We start from the raw sequence: 21,466 nt of genomic DNA on the forward strand, positions 1-21,466 counted from the left end.
GAAGAGCGTATCTTAAAGCATCGTGAAGCAACGCACTTGAGTGAGACAGCGGAAGGATGCTTCTAATAGCGAGTTCTTCATTTATACAATAATTTTAATAAAATATCTTCTCTAAATATTAAAAAGTATAAAAGTTTCACATAGAAATAAACAATGACATTGTAACACAGGACGTTTCCAAAAATTTACTTATTAGATTGGTTAAAGTAATTTTTAATTCATACATTAATTTCTGTTATTCCGATTTTACTATGTTAAATTTTAAATAGTTCAATCAACGTTCTATTAATTACACATCGATATCAAACTTTATTTCTTTATTCCGAAAAAAGGATAAAATCTATTTGTGACAGGTCAATTTGTTAATTGTCATTGCAAATATAATTAGACGTGCTATTTATTCGTCGTATGCAATATTAAAATATAATCTATTTCTGTCGTACGAATTCTAACAGATTTAGTCATCTCGCGCACACATTAAGGCTTACGTAACACATATTTTTATTTCAAATTATATAAGATGGCACTTATTGTTAGAGCAGGTACCTCAACGTCGCAGGGCCACGCATTTGTGTTATAAGAGCTAAGGGATACGATTTTACTTGTCGGCAGCGACGGATGAAAGACGGGACGGGAAAGGGTCGACCGGCGCGACGGGAAGTGGGGGCAGAGCGGCTACGGAGCGTGGCTGCTCATCAGTTCGCCCGGAAACGTGGCGCTGGAAGGATGCGTGTCGCTTCTTGCGAACGTTCCGTACACGTGGCCGCGAACATCGTTTCTTCTTTTCCTGCGCCGACGCCTTCCGGTAAAATCGCGTGCATGTGTGTGTGTTTGTGTATGTGTGTGTATGTTTGTGTATGTGTGTGTATGTGTGTGTGTGCGTGTGTATGTGTGAGCAGCCAAGTGTAATGCGGTCTAACTTCTAGCGTGCTCCAGCGACCACCGTCATAGCCAATCCTGGCGAACAGAGTAATGGTCAGCTTCAAGAGTAACAACGTATCCAGGTATTTCGCTCGGTGTACTCATACGGATTCGTTCGATCCGCACGATTGCGGCGATCGCGACCATACTGCAAGAGAGGAAACCTTTTAGTCCACGAAGGGATTAAACAAGTTTAGAGCAAACGGTTTATCGATCGAAAAACGAAGCGAGCTGTATTATATAATTTTAATTCTGGCGTTTTGAAAAAATTACGCGATGCATTTCTCTTTAACATTTTAACTTTGAATGAATTTGACGCTAAAAAAATCCACGGAAGATTTCTATTCATAGAAATTTAAATTATTACATTTCAATTTTGACGTTAAAAAAACCAGAGAGTAGATGATTCCTTTCAACGTTAGAATGAAAACTGTAGCCGCGTATTATAATTTTACTTTTATCCGATTAGCAGGCTCGCCTTTGTAATGCGAATATTGAAGCAAGTGCGGCGCTTTGTTTCCCGGAGTAAAAAAATATTATGTGTGACACCCTCCGCATTCCATTGAATTAAATAATTTCCAATTTTAATAACGCCGTTGAGTACGGCTGTAAAATGCAAATTATTGTCAAGCGAATTAGTTTGCAGGAATGATTATTGCGTCGAAAATAATTCCGCGCAATGGTGCGAGATTATTCGTTGCAATAATCGGTTTATCCGCTACATATTTAACGCACGCTCGCGTGAATGATGCGGCAGAGCGTTGGCGCCGTGTAAAAAATTCACTCGGTTGCGTTTTCGCGACGCGGTTAAAATTTACATCTCGATGAAGGCGGACGAGGAGCACGACGGATGAAAGGGTTGTGCGGTCCCGTGCGTCTTGCGAAAAGAATTTCTCATTTCGAATGATATGGTGCATTCGTGTGGACGCTCCACGAATGTACGAATGCAGGTACGTGTGTAGCGGTCGCTTCCGCGCGCGGATTCCGCATGGCGAGCGTTCTTCCGCAACAACAGAGCGAATTCCAACCATGGTTCGGAGTATTCCGATTGGAGTACCGGGTTAATGGTAAACGTGAGCATCGAGATTGCGTACGTCGATACACCATTGGCACGGATAATCTGTATTAACATGAATGAAACGAATGAAACGAAAGAGACGCACGAATTTGATCGCCGGATTTAACCGTCCATTTGAAATGTAATCCTCAGGATTGACTTCCGTCGCGATTTAATAATTGAAAGGTTTCAATAATCAACACTTTTATACGACGCGTTTGTGAGATTCAGCGGTTTATCGGAAAATGAAAACGCGATAAGAGATACGTGAGACATAATTAAAAATACGTGAAGGAGAAAGGAAAAAAACACGTAGGATGTTCGAGACCACCGCTGCGAGAATGACGCATTGGAGTGGCGCCATTAAGGTCAAGTATAGAATGTCTTCTTGTCTAAAGTTGGAAAGCTACACTTTCGGCAGGATTCGAACCCCGAGCATGTGCTCGCCGCATGCGAGCGAAATAATTCGTGATGCTGCAACGAATTGCATCCCTCATGCATCCCTCGTATTTATATAAATCGCTATTTTGTCTCCCACAATGCGTGTGTCGCATTTTCATTCTCTGATTAACTTGTGGTTAGATTTGTAATTGACCTGATAATAATGTAAAAATTGTGTTTTTCTAGCTATGATTAATCACTGTAATAAATTAATGGCTTTTATAGTGATAACTTTAAAAGTTATTCATCATCAAGTTATAAAACCGTCAGTTTAGTGATTAATCATAGCTAGAAAGACACAATTATTACATTACCATCAGGTTAAGTCTAATCACAAGTTAATCAGAAAATGAAAAAACAAGCTTTAAACTTTTACTATTATAATATTGCAAACATTTTGTCATATTTAACAAAACGATTATTTATTTATTTACGGATAGGTATATGTATTATACTTTTAGGTCATGATAGTACAATTTCATGGTACGATTCTAAACGAAATAAGATTGAATTCAATTTTCGAAGTTCAAGTTTGATTTTTCCCGTTTGGTATTCTTTAGTACCCTCCACACAATGAGATTAGAGTTACCGAACTTGAACCTCGGCAATTGGATTAAAATATTTTTCATCATTGTACCATGTTTGAAACTGTTTGAAACTCCTCGTTCTACTTTTTGTATCTGATTCATCAACACTGCAGGATCGTTAACTCTGTGATAGATAAATTTTATCTAACTGTCGTAAATGTAATCAGCATTGTTTGTCGAAGAAGACGCTCGCGTATCGAAAGAGGAAATTATTTGTATGACATCGTTTCGATTGGAAAGAAAGGTGTTCAAACATCGAGAAACCTGTTGGCCATCTTTTGGTCGACATGAAGACGGTAATTTCCAGTCAAGCAGCATCTGCCGTGGAAGCCAATGCCCGCATCGACGTCAATACCTCGCCGTCAGCTTCCGATTATCATACTTTTCCCTTTCTACCACGCCTCGTTTTTTTCCACGTTCCGTCGTATGGTAGTTTCGATGCAAAAGTTAGCGCATGGCGGTGCAACTTGTTGGCGATCACTTAATACAAACTAAATATACAGTCTTATCGTCAGTGATAGTGAAAGAGCAAAATGAATTTCCACAAGATTAAATCTCTCTCTCTCTCTCTCTCTCTCTCTCTCTCTCTCTCTCTCTCTCTCTGTTTCTCTTAGAAGATGTTATTGCCATTGCTGTCAACATTGTAAGACCAAGAATGAATCCCTCCGACATCGCGGTTAATCTAAATTCTTAGTTTACTCTTCGTTGTTTCTTTTTTCACGATGACAACTGTAATCTAGAAGGGCAGAGACCACTCATTTCAGATAGCGATTCTCAACCTTTTGAAAACAAAATATTTTTCTGTAAAGAATAGTATAAAATGCAATTGTTTTTAAATTCGTATAGAATATTTTAATTCTATATAAAGTAAATATATATTATATTATTGATTAAGGATTACAGATAAGATTAGAAATGGAAGATTATGTCAGTACTTTAATCAACTGAGAAGTAGTAATAATTTTTAATTGATATGATATTTTTATTGGAAAGTATTAAAGATTTTTAAAGTTACCGAAATGTAGAAAAATATAAGTAAAGTATAAGTAAAATACATAAGTATTTTTTGTTGTCAAGAAAGACCGAAAATCAGAGATCGTTGTAGAATTTTTATTATGCATAAACATCTTTCGAATTTCCAAAATATTGCAAAAGGTTTTACAAAACACGAATTACTGCAGTATCGGAAGTAAATAATTAATTTAACGTTCCGTAAGGTTTTCGTAATGTTTTCAGACTTGAATGAATAAATCCAATTCTTCTTAGGACTCAATATTTTTAGCGTAAAAGAATATATCATGCAACAAATTTTTTGTGAAATATTTACATCGATATTTTTAATGCAAAATTTGATAACAGACTTTAATTTTAGAATAAAGTAAGCTCGTCAAAAATAACACATTTATCACACACCTATAGTTCGATAAATTTATAAAAATACACATCATACACACTTACGACGTTTAACAATTTTATTTGTTTAATACACTATCGTGTTTTATATTAAAAATGTTGCAATAAGTATTATTTTAAAGTTCCATTAGATCGCAGCAAGTCAAATTAAATTTAATAATGTGCACATGAGTTTTTTTTCGTATAAAATGCAACCGTCTGCAACGTGAAACTTAATGTTTCACAAGCGACTCTCGTTTATAACTGCGTAACGACTGTAAAAAGAAGAAAGAAAGACGAAAGTTTTTACGTTCTGAAGTCTCTCTCGCCTCTTGATTTGCGTTTTACGTTGTACGTACTATTCACATACTCCTGTTTTACAGAATATTTGCAGAAAATGCGAGTTATAATTTTTCGACTTCGTAAAATGTGATGTTCGAGGCGCACGCTCTGCGGCCTGGAATAAAACGTGTCTTTGCCGCTACTTTGAAACATTTATACGCGTGTAGAAATACTTCACAATCTTCCCTTCTGTCTCGACCTAGCTTCGCTCGTTTGCCCTTCTTCTTTTGCTCAGCTCGCTCATAACTTATTGTACGGGCGTGCTGCAATACGGGTAAATTGCGCGGATATATGAAAACGCTCCTCGCGTTTTTCAGTGACTTCTCATTAAACATTTGCACGATGAACCCTTTCAAGAATCTTCGCACGACGGTCCTGAATTACATCGCAAGCACGGATGGATTCACGGTAGATTTAGAGCTTGCATTTTTAAACCCTCCGTGTCGATCTAATCTCTCATTCTGTGCCAGTATATCGGATGTAACGAATTCTCGGGCTTCAATTTTTCTTGAGGGGCTCCTGACTAGTCGTCGTGACTATCTTAGAGCGTGACGTCATAAGCAAGAAATGACACGTTTAAGTTTTCTACATGCCATTTGTAAATAAAGAGAATTTGAATAAAATAAAATAATGAAATTGCTTTATAATTCTTGTAAAATTGAAAACTATTCTTATCCCCTCTCCCTGACAGTTAGTAAATAGTCATAAAAGGTGATAAAAGGCACATGAAGTGCGTTTACTCAATGCGTAGCCTATTTTCACTTTCATGTGCCTTTTACGACTATTTACTGACTGTCGGAGGGGGAGAGGGATAAAGATAGTTTTTATCTATTTTTACAAAAGTTTTAAAAAATTATCTTATTATTTTATCCAATTTTTTTTGTTTATAAATGGCATTTAAGAAACTTCAGTATGTCATTTCTTGCTTATGATGTGTCACGATCCAATATGGTGATTAGTCAGTCTTAAATCTCTTGCAAAAATTCCGAGGATACAAAGGGATTAGGTTCAAAACTATCGATGCTGCTGTTTAAGCTGTTAATGAATGCAAATTTTACACATAATAAAAAAAGAAATTGGCAGGTGCGATTCTTAAAAAGTCTGAATAATGATAAAGGTTAGTATACTCTCTAAATCTGAATCAGTAGATAGTCACTAATTACCAGTGGCATACTTGGCACTGATAATCAGTAAAGTTCAACTAAAAAAGAAAGAATATTTGAGCATTATATGACTAAAATACTGATATTTGTACGTTATTTTCAATCTTCCAATACCATATTCATTGAATTTAACTATTAAAACAAGGTTAATTAGATCACATAATAAAAATTAGCTAGGTTAGGAATCTCACATTTAATTCACTGATTACCAGTGGCATACTTGGCTATCAGTACTGATATCAGTGATTATCCACTGATTCAGATTTAGAGAGTAAGTCATCACAAATATTCATGCTCCAATACAGTATTAAGTTACATACATTTTAATTTCCTTTAGTCTTCTTTAAACAAAATCTAAAACCAATGTTTTTGCTTTGGTTGAAAAGGAATCGAATAAAGACTGAAACGTACCTCCATTCACAACGGTACTTTACTTTAATTGGAAAAGATCCGAGTAAAGGTTGAAATGTTTCGCTGTTTATAACACTGTTGGTACTGTATTATTACGTAGATATCTGCGTTATGCTGGCTTGTTGACCTACTCATCCTTACTTACGTTTTATAAATTATGGAACGAAATAAGTAACCAGCTAAAGTTCCCATCTACGACTGTTTCAAACTCAACATGCATATGTACGTGGTAAATTTATATAAATTTACGTTTATGTTTATTGTTAATTACGATTTTCTGTCTGTCTATTTAAATAAATAACGAATTTCTAAGTAACTTTACGAGTTTCAATCTAATTGACGGATTTATTAATTTAATCGATTTCGAAAGTGTGCATCCATTTAACTCTACGCAAACTTCTCTCGAAGAAAGTTACTTTTGAAGTGATCATTCTGTTGTTTAAATAATTTAAAACGGAAAGGATACCCGTACCGTTGAATTAGTTGTACATGTTTATTCTCGTTCACCTAATTACTCAGCGATTCACTGTTACACGCATGGATCTTGATAACGGCCGACGCGACGTCTAATTACACTCTCTTTCGCGAAATGCACGTCAGTCTTCATCTTGTCTCAAGCATCGCTATTCTTAGAATTTTACGCTCCCGGCTTCATTACAACGTGTCGGTACACATACTCCAGTCGATGGTATGCGATCAAAGTTCCGCCTTGCAGAATCATTATCGCCTATTAAAAACTCGTCGAACTCATCAGCGAAGTTTCATCGAGAAATTTTTAATCGTCAGACGAATCAAGCTTGAACCGAGCTTATTAGAGCTCCGCGTGAAAACTATTGCGTTCATTATTATACGTATACTGGATATACGTTTCTTTCCTCCCTTTTTTCGTCGACTAAAATACTATATGATAGCGATACGACAGAAAGCGGGAAGATTAGTTAAGTGGCAGATAAGAACCACATTTGTTAAAAAGACCTCACTCGCTCCTTTTGACATTTCCGGTTTCACGTTGAGGGTTTCACGTGTTACCACGATAAACCTTAATCTGTCTGTGAGAAACGTTACAAATGTAATTACGGATAGAATTGTTATGTTTGTAAAACGTTTATTTTAGTCCGATAAAATTAAAATCCTTTTTGCAACTTTTTTCTCTTCTTATTGAAAATTTAAATTAAAAACCAAATTAAATGACTGAATTTGTGAAATATCAATTTGAAAGAATTTACCCAACTTGTTTGCATTTATAGAACGATCAATAATCATATCTCTATATTATATCTCATTTACCCATTTATACGTTTACATGAGTACATCTTTCTCGCGCTCAAAGAGCAAATTTATATTTGTCAGAAAATCTGCTAATTAGTAGATTAATGCTTTCGCTTGTAAATAGGCATCAAATTGGTAACAAATATGTATGGAAATATTTCAAACAAATAGCAAAGCTTTCCGGATGTAGACAATCATCTATTGTGCATACAGCCCCCACTAGAATTTCTGGATAAAGGGGGCCCAGGTGCGATGGTGTCTCGCGACCGGATGTAACGTCCTTCTGCATGCAATTACTGGCAGGTGTGAAAACAAATCGAATCCTAAAAATTCTACGTTGAAAAAAAGAATTTGTATATTTTCTTATTTATAAAAAAAATTCTAGCGCTAATAATTATTATATAAAAGAAATGAATTATACAATGATGAAGAACGTCACTTTGTATTTATTATTCAAAAATTTTGGATTGTTTTATTTTAAGAGTCAAAATTCAGTAATTTTAATGAAGCGAGTTTTATGAAAAAATTATTGTACTCACGCATAAAGCTTTCACAATTTTAAGCAAAATATGATGCAACGAATTTTTTACTCATTATTATATGTTTTAATCTCATTGGTATTTTTTAAATGAAACTATACGATTTTTTTACGTAAAATGTTTCTTCTTATAGATATTCTGCATATAAAAGTATTAAAATAAGCTTATCGAAAAATCGATAGTTCAAGAGATAACTCACATTTATTCTAATATATTTTCGTATGTGTGAGTAAAACATCGTATAAAATATTTAATTTCTGATAACTTAATATTTTTATGTGTAAAATAAAAGATTAATTAATTAATATGAATAAAACACATAATTACTTTCAAAACACGCATTACAAAAAATTTTTTCTTAATTATACAATTTTAAAATTGACTGAGAAAAATCTGATCCCCTATTTTTTTTAGTGATATGATGTACTTTTTGTGTCAACCAATTTATTTTATTATTTTATGTATAAAAGTATTTATTCTAACATATTTTGGCATAAAATATAAAATATCTCAGAAACTTTTAAATATTGATAACCTCATATCAACAGCATATTTTTATAAGAAAATAACTAAAGAAAATAACTAAAGGACGTATTATATTAAAAAAATTATGATTCCTCTTTTTAGATACGGTAATATTAACATTAAAAAAATGTATAAAAAATATATTGCTTTATATTTTTATCTTAAAATTGTGAAATGCTTGAGCAATTTTTTTTCATAAAATTCACTTTTTCGAAATTATTTATAACTTCTAATATAGAACATACTATGTATTTCTTTTTATGTATCTGTATCTTTTCCCCTAGTTATTACTAACGATGAAAAATGTTCTTTATCTTTAGCATTTATCTAACTGATATTGCTCGATAGCTGATAAGTATTGAAATAGGAAGACCATGATGCCATTACTAAAATAAGCATTAACGCTGATGTGAAAAAGGTTTAAAACGTGTTTGATTCGATAACACGTTTTATCGATCTGATAAGAATTAAAACTCTTTAAATTGATTACGAGAAGAACATGTATGATGTGGTTCAGAGAAACGAAACAAGATTACGAAGCAACATGACTCAAATATTAATTAATTTAAGCTGCAGGATTTCAAATGTTTATACTGTTATATGAAATTTATGGGTTTGCGAGATTTAAGAGAATTTTATCCTGCGCGCATACATTTGTAAATAATTTATTACAAGAAAGAAACAAGATGAATGCATATCTCTCTTTGCTTTTTGCACATCGAGATAATAAATTATAATGCAATTCAATTAAGAAAATATTCCATTTTGTTTAAATTTACTTGTACTAAAAAATAGTGTGATAAATTATATTATTTTTAGTGTAAACAAATTTAAATAAAATATTTTAAACAGAATATTTTCTTTATTGAAAATCAAAAACGCCATAATTGTATTTATCAATATTCTATTGAAAAAAATATTGTTCTGATTTTTGTAAAAAATACTACTGAAACGATTTATATAAATGAATTATTATGAGACTCTAATATTTGCACGAGTTACATTTTCGCGGCTCTTATCTTGCGCTGAGTATTACCGACAGTAGACACTTTTCTGCACGATCGACCATTGGTAGGACTCCATCTGTACCCGGTACATATCCGGTGGGAAAAGAATAACCGCGCGAGAGTTCCAGTATCGATCCCCTTGACTAACGTCTTTTTCCCGTTGATATGTTTCCAGCGAGCAGTCACATCGCCATCTGCCTGGGACTCTGCGAGGCTCCCTGAACCATTCTCATAATCATCACCACAATCATCCCCACAGACATGAACTACCACCGTCGACGTACCTCACACCCCCTCCGCCACCACCAGCGTCGAGTTACATCACGGTGCAGCGCGGCTGCGCTCTGCATTCGAGGTGAGTCACACCCGGTATATGCCACGGTAGATATTCTGTATTTGCATCGTCCTCAGAACCGGTCAGAGGGACTAATGAGTTTGGCACTAATTTACTGTGAGTGTCAATAGACAGTTTATTTCAATTTCATGAAACGACTTCTTGATTTAGTACAGATTTTGATATCATAGGAAAGATTGTAAGAGATTATCCTTTCTCGATCAGAGATTATTTAAATTCCTTTTTATGTTTTTTTACATGTAAAAGCTGCAAAGGAAATCGAATAATCTCTGAAAAAAATTAGAATATTATGTATAATAAATAATAAAAGAGAATATTATATAATATGTAATTATATATATTTATATGTAATTACAATATTCTAAGCTTTTGTTTTACGATTAATTCATACATTTAACGAGCAATTCTCATTATTACTATTCAAACTATTAATTTTACCACGTAGTAAATGTCTTATGACTTGCTGTAATCGTAATAAAATCTACGTAAGAGAAAAGAAAGGAAGCTAGATGTTAAAATAAAATACACTATAAAAAGGATACCTTTTTCAGTATGGTGATTATACGTACACCTCTATATCTCTCGACAAAAAGAACGAAACATAAGAATGACTCGTTCTTTCCTCGAAATACTTGCTATTCAAAGCAGTACGCACAGCCTGACATGGAAATACGAACGAATCGCGCTGCTGTGCTTGTTGCGGATTCTACGATAGTACGATGAGGCTTTTATTCGGTAATGCGCCGCGGATGATCGATCACGTTGCATGTTCCGCAACAATTCATCTCAAGTTGGAAATTCTTGATAGCATTAGATTTTAATTACGACTTCGACCACGTCGCTCTATTATTATTTTGCTCTATTGTTGATTACGGCCCTCTTTGTATCAAACGTCTATTCAATGTAGACGTCTACAGTGAAGTACTTTGCTACTTTAGAAAAAGGAAATCGATCATTTTCGTTTCAAAAATAAATACATGTACGCGTGTTCGAAAATTTATATGAGCTATACATCATCTTAATAAGATATCTTTCCTTTTATTTCCAATTGAAAAAGATAATGGATGATTTTATATTAACTTCTATAGGACGAGAAAGAGCCATTGTAGTGACGTTGAAACTGTGATATTTCGAAGCAAGAAGTACAATGAAATAATGAATTATAACAAATCTTATTCAAGAAGAAGCTGTAAGATTTTAAAAATAGATTTCCGTCCTCTCTAAAGGTTAACTCGGTTATAAATATATATTTGTGTCAGTTTCGGGATGTCCGAGGAATTGATTTAAAGAGCAGTTATATGAAACAGCGAGTGGTATATCGGAGATGTTTAAATATAGGCGAGACGCGCACTAGTATCTAGACTGTATCGCCGGTGATTAAAAGCGACGTAATTCCGATTTCTGTACTTGTCGTAAGTAATCCTCGTACCTTTCAAACGAGTCGGCTTTTCAAGTACATACGCGGCAAACGAAAAATCTGACCGGCGGATCACGTTTTCCAAGCGCGGAGGATTATGAAAAAGTCTCCGTTATGCGTACAAATCAGTCGAGCTTTGCACATACAGTAACTTGCCGAGAGAATCCCTCCCACCTTTCGCATGGCCTGATAAAGGAAATAAAGAGGTTCTTATCGCCCTCTTCGCCTCATTCTCCTTCATCAACCTTTTTCATTCGCAGCGCCGTTTAAATCATCAACCGGATGGGAATGCATTTGCTCTTCTCCTTTTTGCTATTCTTTCGAGTTTGGCGCGTTTAATTCTCTATTTTGATAACACTGTGCGGTATCGATTCTCGATTAATGATGCGAACTCCGCAGATTATATGCACATAGATTCTTTGATAAGTATGAAATAAATTTTGTGGTAAACATTTCACGAGAGATATTTCTCCTTCTTTTCAATCTTCTTGTTTGCTTAAATGCTTCATCTTGCGAGAGTCGTTATCGAGAACGATGTTTTTGATGACTAAAAATACCGCAGGCGTCGTTTAATGTGGCACAGAACCGCGTTTTTGATAACAACCCCGCTTTCGCTCGTGTACATAACCAACCTAGAAATTAGATCGACGCAGTTCGTATTAATGATGAAAGTAAGAAGGATGCCGGGAAGTTTGAAGAAAGTGGTCGAAGAACTTGCTCCACCCTCCTCTCTTTCTCGAAGGAGTTCGCGAGTTTTCCTCGTTGATTGACACTAAATCTTGCACTGCGCGTTGGAATTTTTGCTAGACGGACGTCCTATAAACTCGGATACTCGAGCGCAGCTTGTTTTTTTTTTTAACTGTCAGTAATGTCGCCTATGACGTTCGTGAAAAACGGCAAACCGAAATATATATGTAGGCATGTAGCATTCGTTAGAGGGTAACTGTCTCTATATTAGTGAATCGTTAAATAAGCCAAAGAAAACTATCACAAATAAATAAGAAAAGGTATTTTTTTTAATTAAATTATGTACATGATACTAAAGATAATATTCTATTTTTGAACTATTGAACTATAGTAAACATTTTTCGAAGGATAACATATCACAATTTAGAGGAATTTAGAGGAATTATGAGTCCAATAGTATCGCAAAATTTTAAGCTTGTCTTTATTAATGTGTCTTGTATTAGAACGTTGTGTTATGAGTGTACATTGAAATTGTATAAGTGTAATTAAAATGATGATTTATGCAATAATGACTTAAACAATTAGCTTAAGTCTATTATCTGTTTTAGTAATTATATGTTAAAATGAGTCAAAGGATAGGTACACAAATTGGGGGATACATTAATAGAGCCATCCTTTTGAAGAATACACTAACAGGGACGAAAATATTTTCTTTATTTTTATCAAAAACAAACATCAATATTTTTTAATTAAAAAAATATAAAAAAAGAAATAGTGAAAAAACCAATATTGATTTCAAGCAGACAAAATAAAACTACAATATTTAATAATTAATTCAGTAATGCTGTGAGCAAGTTGGCTCAAAGGTACACTAATAAGGATAGTTATCCTACTGTTGCAGAAGCACCACGAACGAGTCGAAGGATAATATCGCTTTTACGTAGAGTAAACTTGGTGCCAGTGAGTAATAATCGTAACAACCGTTACGTTTTCAAAATAATTGGACAAATGAATTGTGATAAATGGCAGCGCTTTCCCCAAGAGTTAGATATATTTAGATACGTTTCTAACCCATAGTTCTGATATCGCGACTTCACGCGACAAATCTGGTTGAATTCTGTCCGTCTGTCGAGGGACAGGTAAAAATAAAAGAACGAGTCTATGATTAATGTTCTGTCACAACTTACGAGCAATATTCCGTCAGGAATTTTATGATTTTTGCGTTATCCGCGAACAAAGGAGTGCGAAATTAATTTTTGTAACCAGGTCGCCCTCTGCGCGCCTCGGTGGCCCACCTTTCGCTTGCAACGAGTAGTTTCGGCTTTAATTTCCATGCGGGTCGATTCGTCGTAATTTCTGCACGATATCTATTCGCAAAACGTATCTCGCAATGTTCCGTAAAACGGAACCCCGCTGTCGCGGGCGTTGTGTACGTGCCGCAAGTTTATCTGCCGTGGCGTCTCCACCATAATGGCGCCGAGAGTCTCGTCGCGCTATTACTTTTCATTTCTTATCCTTTCCTTCTTTTTTCATCCCTTCTCATCGACGGCGAAACGCATTTGCTATCTCACGCTTCAAAGCTCACACTCTCGTTTCTCTCTCTCTCTCTCTCTCTCTCTCTCTCTCTCTCTCTCTTCCGCGATAATAGAAGTAAATTCAATTGTACGTATAATACTATATAGGGGCTTCTTGTTTGTCGTATTTGTTACTTGAATTTCTCTCCTTGCTTTGGGGATGTCATCACGGTATAAATTGCTCGTCACGAATTAGTTGAGTTATTTTTATAATACGGCTGTACATTTGATGCTTGAGATCGTAACTTTTACCTTCTTGTAATCATATCCGTCTTAATTATGGTATCTTCTGCCTAGCTTATTAATTATTTCTTTAGCTTATTAATTATTTTTTAAATTATCAAAATTATTTCTGACACTTTTTCAGTCGTCAAAGTTTATATGCATGATATATCATACTGCATACATAATACACACACACACACACACACATACAATCATTCATCTACACTATTTATAAACAGCAGTACGAATATTCATGTTTTTATTCCTAAATTGAGTGAATGATTAATAATATCTACATCGTACTTTGTAAAATAGGTATAAAATAATTTTGAAAATTTTATTATTTTTAAAATTTATTTTTAATTTTAACTTCTATTATTCTGAATTTTGGAATTTCCTGAATTCACATACGATCTTCGTAGGCTTGCGGAATAATTCGTCTCACGACGAAAAGGTGCAGTTATGTCATGGAGTGTCAGAAACACACGCGTAAATCCTCCTTTCCTTTCTCTCTCTCTCTCTTCCTTTCTCCCTATGACGTAGACGTGTCTCCTTTCGTCTTCCTTCACGAACGAGTGATAACATGTGATTAACGTCCTCGTTATCCGTCACGCTCGGGCGCCAATTCTTCGCTCTTGCTCCCCTTTGTCCCGTATCCTTCGTTCTTGCCGTCCGCAATAGGTTCGACCTGGACGGGTTTCGCTTACTCTCGTATTTTCTCGGAAATTTCGCTTCTGTTCCCATTTCTCCATTCCCCATTTCTCTCTTTCCACCTTTCTGCGGCACCGTTCCCGCGTCCCACCTGTCGTCCATGTGCCGTTAAACGACAGGGCACGAGGGGACGATGACGACGACAAAAGAAAAATGCGCGCTTCACGACGAAATTATTGCGAACTCCGGACACTTCGTCACCTCTCACCTCCGCGATTAAATATCCTTGCCTGTCGGTTGCAGTGCGAAAATTTACGCCGTCTTTCCGCTCTCTCGATTTTCTTCGACGTGTCACGCGTTCGATCGAGTCACGCGCGAAATTAAACACGTTGAAGAGACCGGAAACTCTGACTCGAAAAAGCGAATTCATCGACCTTTGACGAAGCAATAAAACGAGACGCGACGTTAATTGATATGTGCAGAATGATTAGTCCCGTTTATTTGTAATTTGATTAAGAATTTAAGATTATTACTTTTCCAGTACATGAGAAAGACGGTTTTGTTGAAGTATCTAAAAAAGTTTAGCTTAATATTATACAGATCAAAATAATTCTTAATGAATATTAAAACTTTTGTAATATTATTCATCACGCTTGAATTGTTTACATAATTATTTTGATGATCTAATAAAATTATTTTCTATTTCCTAAATCTGAATCAGTGGATAATCACTGATATCAGTGCCAAGTATGCTACTAGTAATCAGTGAATGAAATGTGAGATCCCTAACCTAGCTAATCTTCATCATATGATCTAACTACCCTTGTTTTAGTGCATATAAATTCAATGAATATGGTATTGGAAGATTGAAATTAACGTACAAATATCAGTATTTTAATTATATAATGCTCTTTAAACTTAAACTTTCTTTCTTTTTTAGTTGAACTTTACTGATTATCCAGTGCCATTTAAGTATGCTATTGGGTAATCAGTGACTACCTACTGATTCAAATTTAGAGAGTATAGTTAAATTTTTTTATGAGTTAATTTGTTCTTTTCGTGTATAAAGATAAGGCTATTTTCATTTCGCCACTCGCCATTCAATAGACTCGTAAAAAATATTTCAATATCATTTATTTATGTATTTGTCTCACTCGAAGCTTCGCATTTGCATCTCTACAAAGCATAATTATAATCTGACATTTCTAATGGACTGAAGAATTATTACGATGAATAAAAAAATTCAATTTTCCTTGTTGAAGGATTAGCGAAAAGAAGTTAATGGGAGATTAGCGACATGTAAAGTAAACGCAATTATCAGAAAATTATTAATTATAAATGATGAATGAAATTATTCATCTCCCATTAACTTTTATTCGCGAGTCTTTCAACACAAGGCACAGACTTCATCTTTAATTCATTAAAGATCGCAATAATTCTTCAGTCCATTAGAAATGTCAGGTCATAATTACGCGCGAACATTACGCTTTGTACGAATGCAGTTAATAACGAGAGTTGCAAACGCGAAGTCCAAGTGAGACGAATAGAATCCGCGAAACCTGAACGAGAAAGCGAAGAATTGGTGAGAGGAAATGCCAAGCGGACGGAAACGTAATAGAAAGGGAGAGAAGGAGGGGGTTGCAAAAGGGTTTCCATTCTATCGGATCTTATCGGTCAGTCGTGGCATCGCTCGCCCTGGGCGCTGCGCTGTTCCGATCGCTATATGTTCTGTGCCGATCGCTTCGTGCCAGTCCCGAACGATGCCATGCGTCACTGGGACCGGGACGATACCCAAGGGCCGTCTCGCCCTTTATTTCACTGCTCATGGAAATGTCCGTTGCCCGGCGAAATATCTCCGTATCTTTCTATCACGTGTCCATGAGGCTGAAAACTTCCAGATGCGCGTTTGTTCATAAAATTTTTCAACATTTCTACGGACGCGAAGACATCGCGCAGCGGCGACGTAAATTTCTTAGTACGCTTTTACGACTGAGAGCGTAGCAGTCTACGAATATGATTTTTGCAATCGACTATAATTCTCATAAATTATCTACAATATGATGACACTGTGATGGAAATAATTGGGACAAATTCTTTTCAAATCCATTTAAAGTTTAATATATCGTTATCTCGGCAAAAAGTATCTACATATAACTTTATTGAGATCTCTAAATATTACTCTCTAAATCTGAATCAGTGGATAGTCACTAATTATCCAGTGGCATACTTGGCACTGATAATCAGTGAAGTTCAACTAAAAAAGAAAGAATATTTGAGCATTATTTGACTAAAATACTGATATTTGCACGTTAATTTCAATCTTCCAATACCATATTCATTGAATTTAACAACTAAAACAAGATTAGTTAGATCACATAATAAAGATTAGCTAGGTTAGGAATCTCACATTTAATTCACTGATTATCAGTGGCATACTTGGCATTGAGATCAGTGATTATCCACTGATTCAGATTTAGAGAATACATACTAAATATTATGTGTTATTTAACTTTATAGATCCCGCTTTATGTCGATTTGTGAAGTTAGCATAACATTTTATTAACATATAAAAAAAATATCAGTTCGAATAGCAGTTTTCATAGTTCTACAGTGCCATATAAAAATGAAAAAGAGTTCTGCATTTTTTATACTAAAAAACCAAAATTGAAAAAGTAGCAGCTACAACTCTGTTTAAAAATGATTGTAGAGCAAAGAACTTTGCTACAACTAACGAGAAATCACTGGAATTGTCATAAATTATCAGCACGATACTTTTTTCCAAGTGCCGGGATGTCTTCTATTTAAAGTCTATTAAAATCAATAATTATTGGAATTTTGTTTTTCAAATTACATATATTGGTACAACTTGAGCAATACTAATGCGAAATGTAGCTAAAAGTGAAAATATTTTTCTTTTTGTACTTTAGATCGGAAGTGTTATGTAGATTCGCAAAATTAACACGACATATTTTCAATTCTGATTTTTTAGTATAAAAAATGCAGAACCCTTTTTTATTTTTTTAAGGAACTGTAGAGCTATGGAAAGTATTACTGGGACTATTATTATTTTTTTTTTATATTAATAGAATATCGAGTTAATTTCACAGGTTCAAATATTATGTACAATATATGTATCAACACTCAAAAAAGTGATCTTGAAGTTATAGCGAAAATTATCTAAGTACGAAAAATAGCTAAAATAGACAAATTTCTAGCAAGTACTGTGATATTGGATATGTATTGCACCTAATCATATAGATGACAGAGATAGAATTTAGATTTGTGCTATAAATTCTATGCGTATGATACATAATTTTCTATCAGATACAAAAAACAGCTATAATTCTAGCTGGAGCAGCAAAATATTTTTTTGCGTGATATATCACTAAGAGCTTCGATAAATCAAAATATCTCAAAAATATGAAAATTCAGGTTCAAACTCTGAAAGTTGAAATTATATCTCTCGTAATAAATAAATTTTCGGGCAATCACGAGTGAATTTATCTGTGCGAATTAACATGTATTAATTATTAACATATACGCGAATTGTAATTTCGATAATATAGCCACGTTTCAACGAAACACTGAGGGAATTGCCAATTGCAATGAGATATTTAGAAATCACAAAAATTGATATTAAGCTGATAATTCGCGCAACTAGGACCGTATTCGGATATACACTGCCACACTGTTAAATCTGTAGTGTCAAATTTAACTTAACGTGAGTCGCCACTGCTCCTACTCAATCATATCGTTATTTTATACTAAAACAATAGCTATATTTGACACTAGTGTCAAATTGACACAATATAATATCAAATTTAACTATCGTTTTGGTAAAAAATAACGATATATTTAGTAGGAGCAGTGGCAACTCACAATAGGTTAAATTTGACATCATAGATTTAACAATGCAGTACTAAAAAAAACTATAATATACGTAACGTGAATTACAGATTTTCAGTACTGGTAGTATATATCCGAGCACAGCTTATATACCTACAGTCTTCTATTTATTTATGATATCGTTCTATTTATTTATTTCAATTATTTTTTTATTTATGATGCTTAACGACTGAAAAATGGCTAAAGCTCGGGTACGGATTCTAAATGATCATCGCACATGCAACAAAATTCAGCGAAAAAGATTAACGGCCCGCATTCCGTTACGCTAGTAGGCACTGGAATTTGCTATACCGTAATTTTCCGCGAGACAAGTCAAAGATGTTGACAAGTAAACTTCAGAGAACGTCAGACGCCAATTTTTCTCAAATTTTTTATAGTTGTTCCTTATGTCAAAGTATGAAGACATCTATCATTAATTTTAGCTTAAATTTGATCTTTCAATAAAAAAAATTTTATTTTATACAAATATTTCTGATTTTATACATGTTTAAAGCAGTATTTCTTATAAGAATGAATCTACATCCGATTTTTTGAAGCTCGATACATATAGATAAAATAATAGTTAAGAAACGATTTCACTTGCAAAAAAACTTCAAACATTTTAAAATCGGACATTTGTGTAAAATAAAATAAATTTCTTTCAATTGAAAGACTCAATTTATACTAAAATTAATGACAAATTTCTTCATATTTTGACATAATATAAGAAACAACTGTAAAAAATTTGAAAAAAATCGACGTGTGACATTCCCTGAGATTTATTTGAGAAAAGGGGGAAATGGTAGTGAATGGCCGGTACATTGTCTCGAAGTCTATAAACTTAAGTCCGAGCTATACATCGTGTACCTGGGTTGTGTTATTTCCTCCGCGAGATGAAGCACCCTTTGTGATATCGGATTTCGGTATCACTGAGAAAGTCTCATTGTGCTTGGATATTCGGTTATTAACTCTATGCGAGTGAGAAGACCGTGCCAGGGTATCCGATCTATGTGACACGCTATAGGTGGTATATCCGCGAATGATAGACGGTTATACAAAAGCTTAGCCGAACGGTGAGCTCGGCGGTAAACAAATTTTATCTTCCGGCCAGTGGATTATCGGGGCAAAATTCTCCGCGAGTCCGCGTCGCTCGACACGATCGTTGTTCACAGTGACGAGTAATCCCTTGGAAACGCGTTTCGGGTCCGCGCAGGATGATATCTATGGGGGATATTCGGGATATTATTCGGTAGTTCGAGGTAACTCCTCAGTCAAGTCAATCCCGGCCGATCGCCTCGGAGACCAGAACAAACGTTGTCCGAACCGCTTTAACTGGGCTTTCTATTATTAATCCGCGGACGCGCACGATACAGCGAATAATTACGCGCGCCATTGCGATGTTACTGTCCTGAAGGCAAAGATTGAAGGCTGATTAATTAACTGCGTTTAGAACCGTCCGTCGCACCTTCGCGGATTGGTGCATCGCACGTTAATTAATTCCATTTTCACGCACAACTTTTTAATCCACTTAAAGTAATACCGTGTCGACGTGTCGCGTTTGTCCGTCCCGTCTTTCTTATGCCGCTTTCGGCGTAGAGCGTATTTGTTTTAAGCTCATTGTTGCGATTAAAAGCGATTATCTCCCGCATATTTCTACGGAACTTGTATACTCCCGGGATAAAGAGGATAACTGAGCAGTAATTACCTCCGTCCCGATTCACCCCGGAATAAGAAGTTCGATTTTTGGGGTATCTGTCGTTGAACTAAACAAGAAAAGTTTCTATCTTTATTCCATGCGAAAGAGTGGCTAACATTAATCCATTTAGACTTCATTAAAGTAGATATTCTTATTCGAGAATTCTTAACTAAGATTGAGGATCTCAGTCTCTCGGCTATACCGAAAGTTCCGAAGATTTCTCAAGATTCTGCGCTACGATACCACTTGGATTTCCCGTCTTTGATACGAATGTATGTACCTTGTGGTACACGGCGTATGCTGCTTCCCGTTCGTCTCAATTTAGGGTCGGCGGAAGGCACGTCCTAGCATCGTGTTTCAGGTGCCAAAGTTCTTCGAGATAACCCAACCTAGTGCGCACGGATCTCGTTATATAGATGCAAATGCATAATGCGTGTGGCCCTCGCATATCCATTCGGAAACGTGCGCTCCTTGTTGTCCGCCGCGGTTGCAGTTCGTATTCATGCACGTGCAATTTACACATGCACGATTATACATATACCTATTGTACATACACGGAGAGAATTTTCTTTTAAAATTTACCCTGAAAATATGGCAGTTATGGTACGATACAATATTTTAAAGATTTTTACCATGCGCTTCAGTAAAATTGATCAAACTTATTTTATACTTCATTGTAGTTTTATTAATGAATGAGAGATTTACATTAAAATTCTTCGAAATACAATGTTCCACGATTGTCATATTTTCAGGGTAAATTCTAAGAAAAAATTCTCTCCGTGTATATATATATATATATACAGGGTGTTTCCAAATTAAATGGCAAAACTTCGGGAGCGTGTAGAGGAGTAAAAAACTAAGAAAAAAAGTCCTATAGACATATGCTCGTTTTTGCTCCGTTTCAGAGAAATCGAAAAAAAATGTTTACATTTCTTGCCATATCTAGCACCGACATATTTGATTACATTTTCCACTTTCTGTTATGAATTTGTCAGTCGCTCTTTGAAAGCCTTTAACAGTAGATGAATTTTGTCTTTTGCAATATGCCGCGTACGTATTCTAATAGTGAATATGCTGATATGGTTTTTGTATACGGTTTCTGCAACGGTAATGCTTTAAAGGCGGTGCGAGAATATGCACGACGATTTCCAAACAGAAGAGTGCCAAACCGAAGAGTGTTTATGTTGACATTTAATAGATTGCGAGAGACTGGAACATTTTCAATTCGACAAGAAAACAACCGATTTCAAGCAGCGTTACGAAGAGATTTGCAGGCAGGGAATCGTATTTTACAACATTTTGACAATCATCCTGAGACCAGC

The 21,466-nt window shown here is 35.1% G+C and overlaps 1 protein-coding gene across 2 annotated transcripts in view; it reads left to right on the top strand.

Moving 5' to 3' along the window:
• The first annotated feature begins 752 nt into the window (after positions 1-752).
• Positions 753-21,466, top strand: part of LOC108724853 (uncharacterized) — a 109,951-nt gene continuing 89,237 nt past the window's right edge. For both annotated transcript variants that reach the window (XM_018451519.1, XM_018451520.1), the window contains exons 1-3: positions 753-805; positions 927-1,004; positions 9,830-10,009. In XM_018451519.1, the coding sequence (XP_018307021.1) occupies positions 973-1,004; positions 9,830-10,009 (212 nt within the window). In that variant the 5' untranslated portion in view covers positions 753-805; positions 927-972. The remainder of the gene's footprint in view (positions 806-926; positions 1,005-9,829; positions 10,010-21,466) is intronic.

The sequence above is a fragment of the Mycetomoellerius zeteki genome, unplaced genomic scaffold, assembly GCF_001594055.1.
Source record: "Mycetomoellerius zeteki isolate Tzet28-1 unplaced genomic scaffold, Tzet1.0 scaffold311, whole genome shotgun sequence".
Classification (NCBI taxonomy): Eukaryota; Metazoa; Arthropoda; class Insecta; order Hymenoptera; family Formicidae; genus Mycetomoellerius; species Mycetomoellerius zeteki.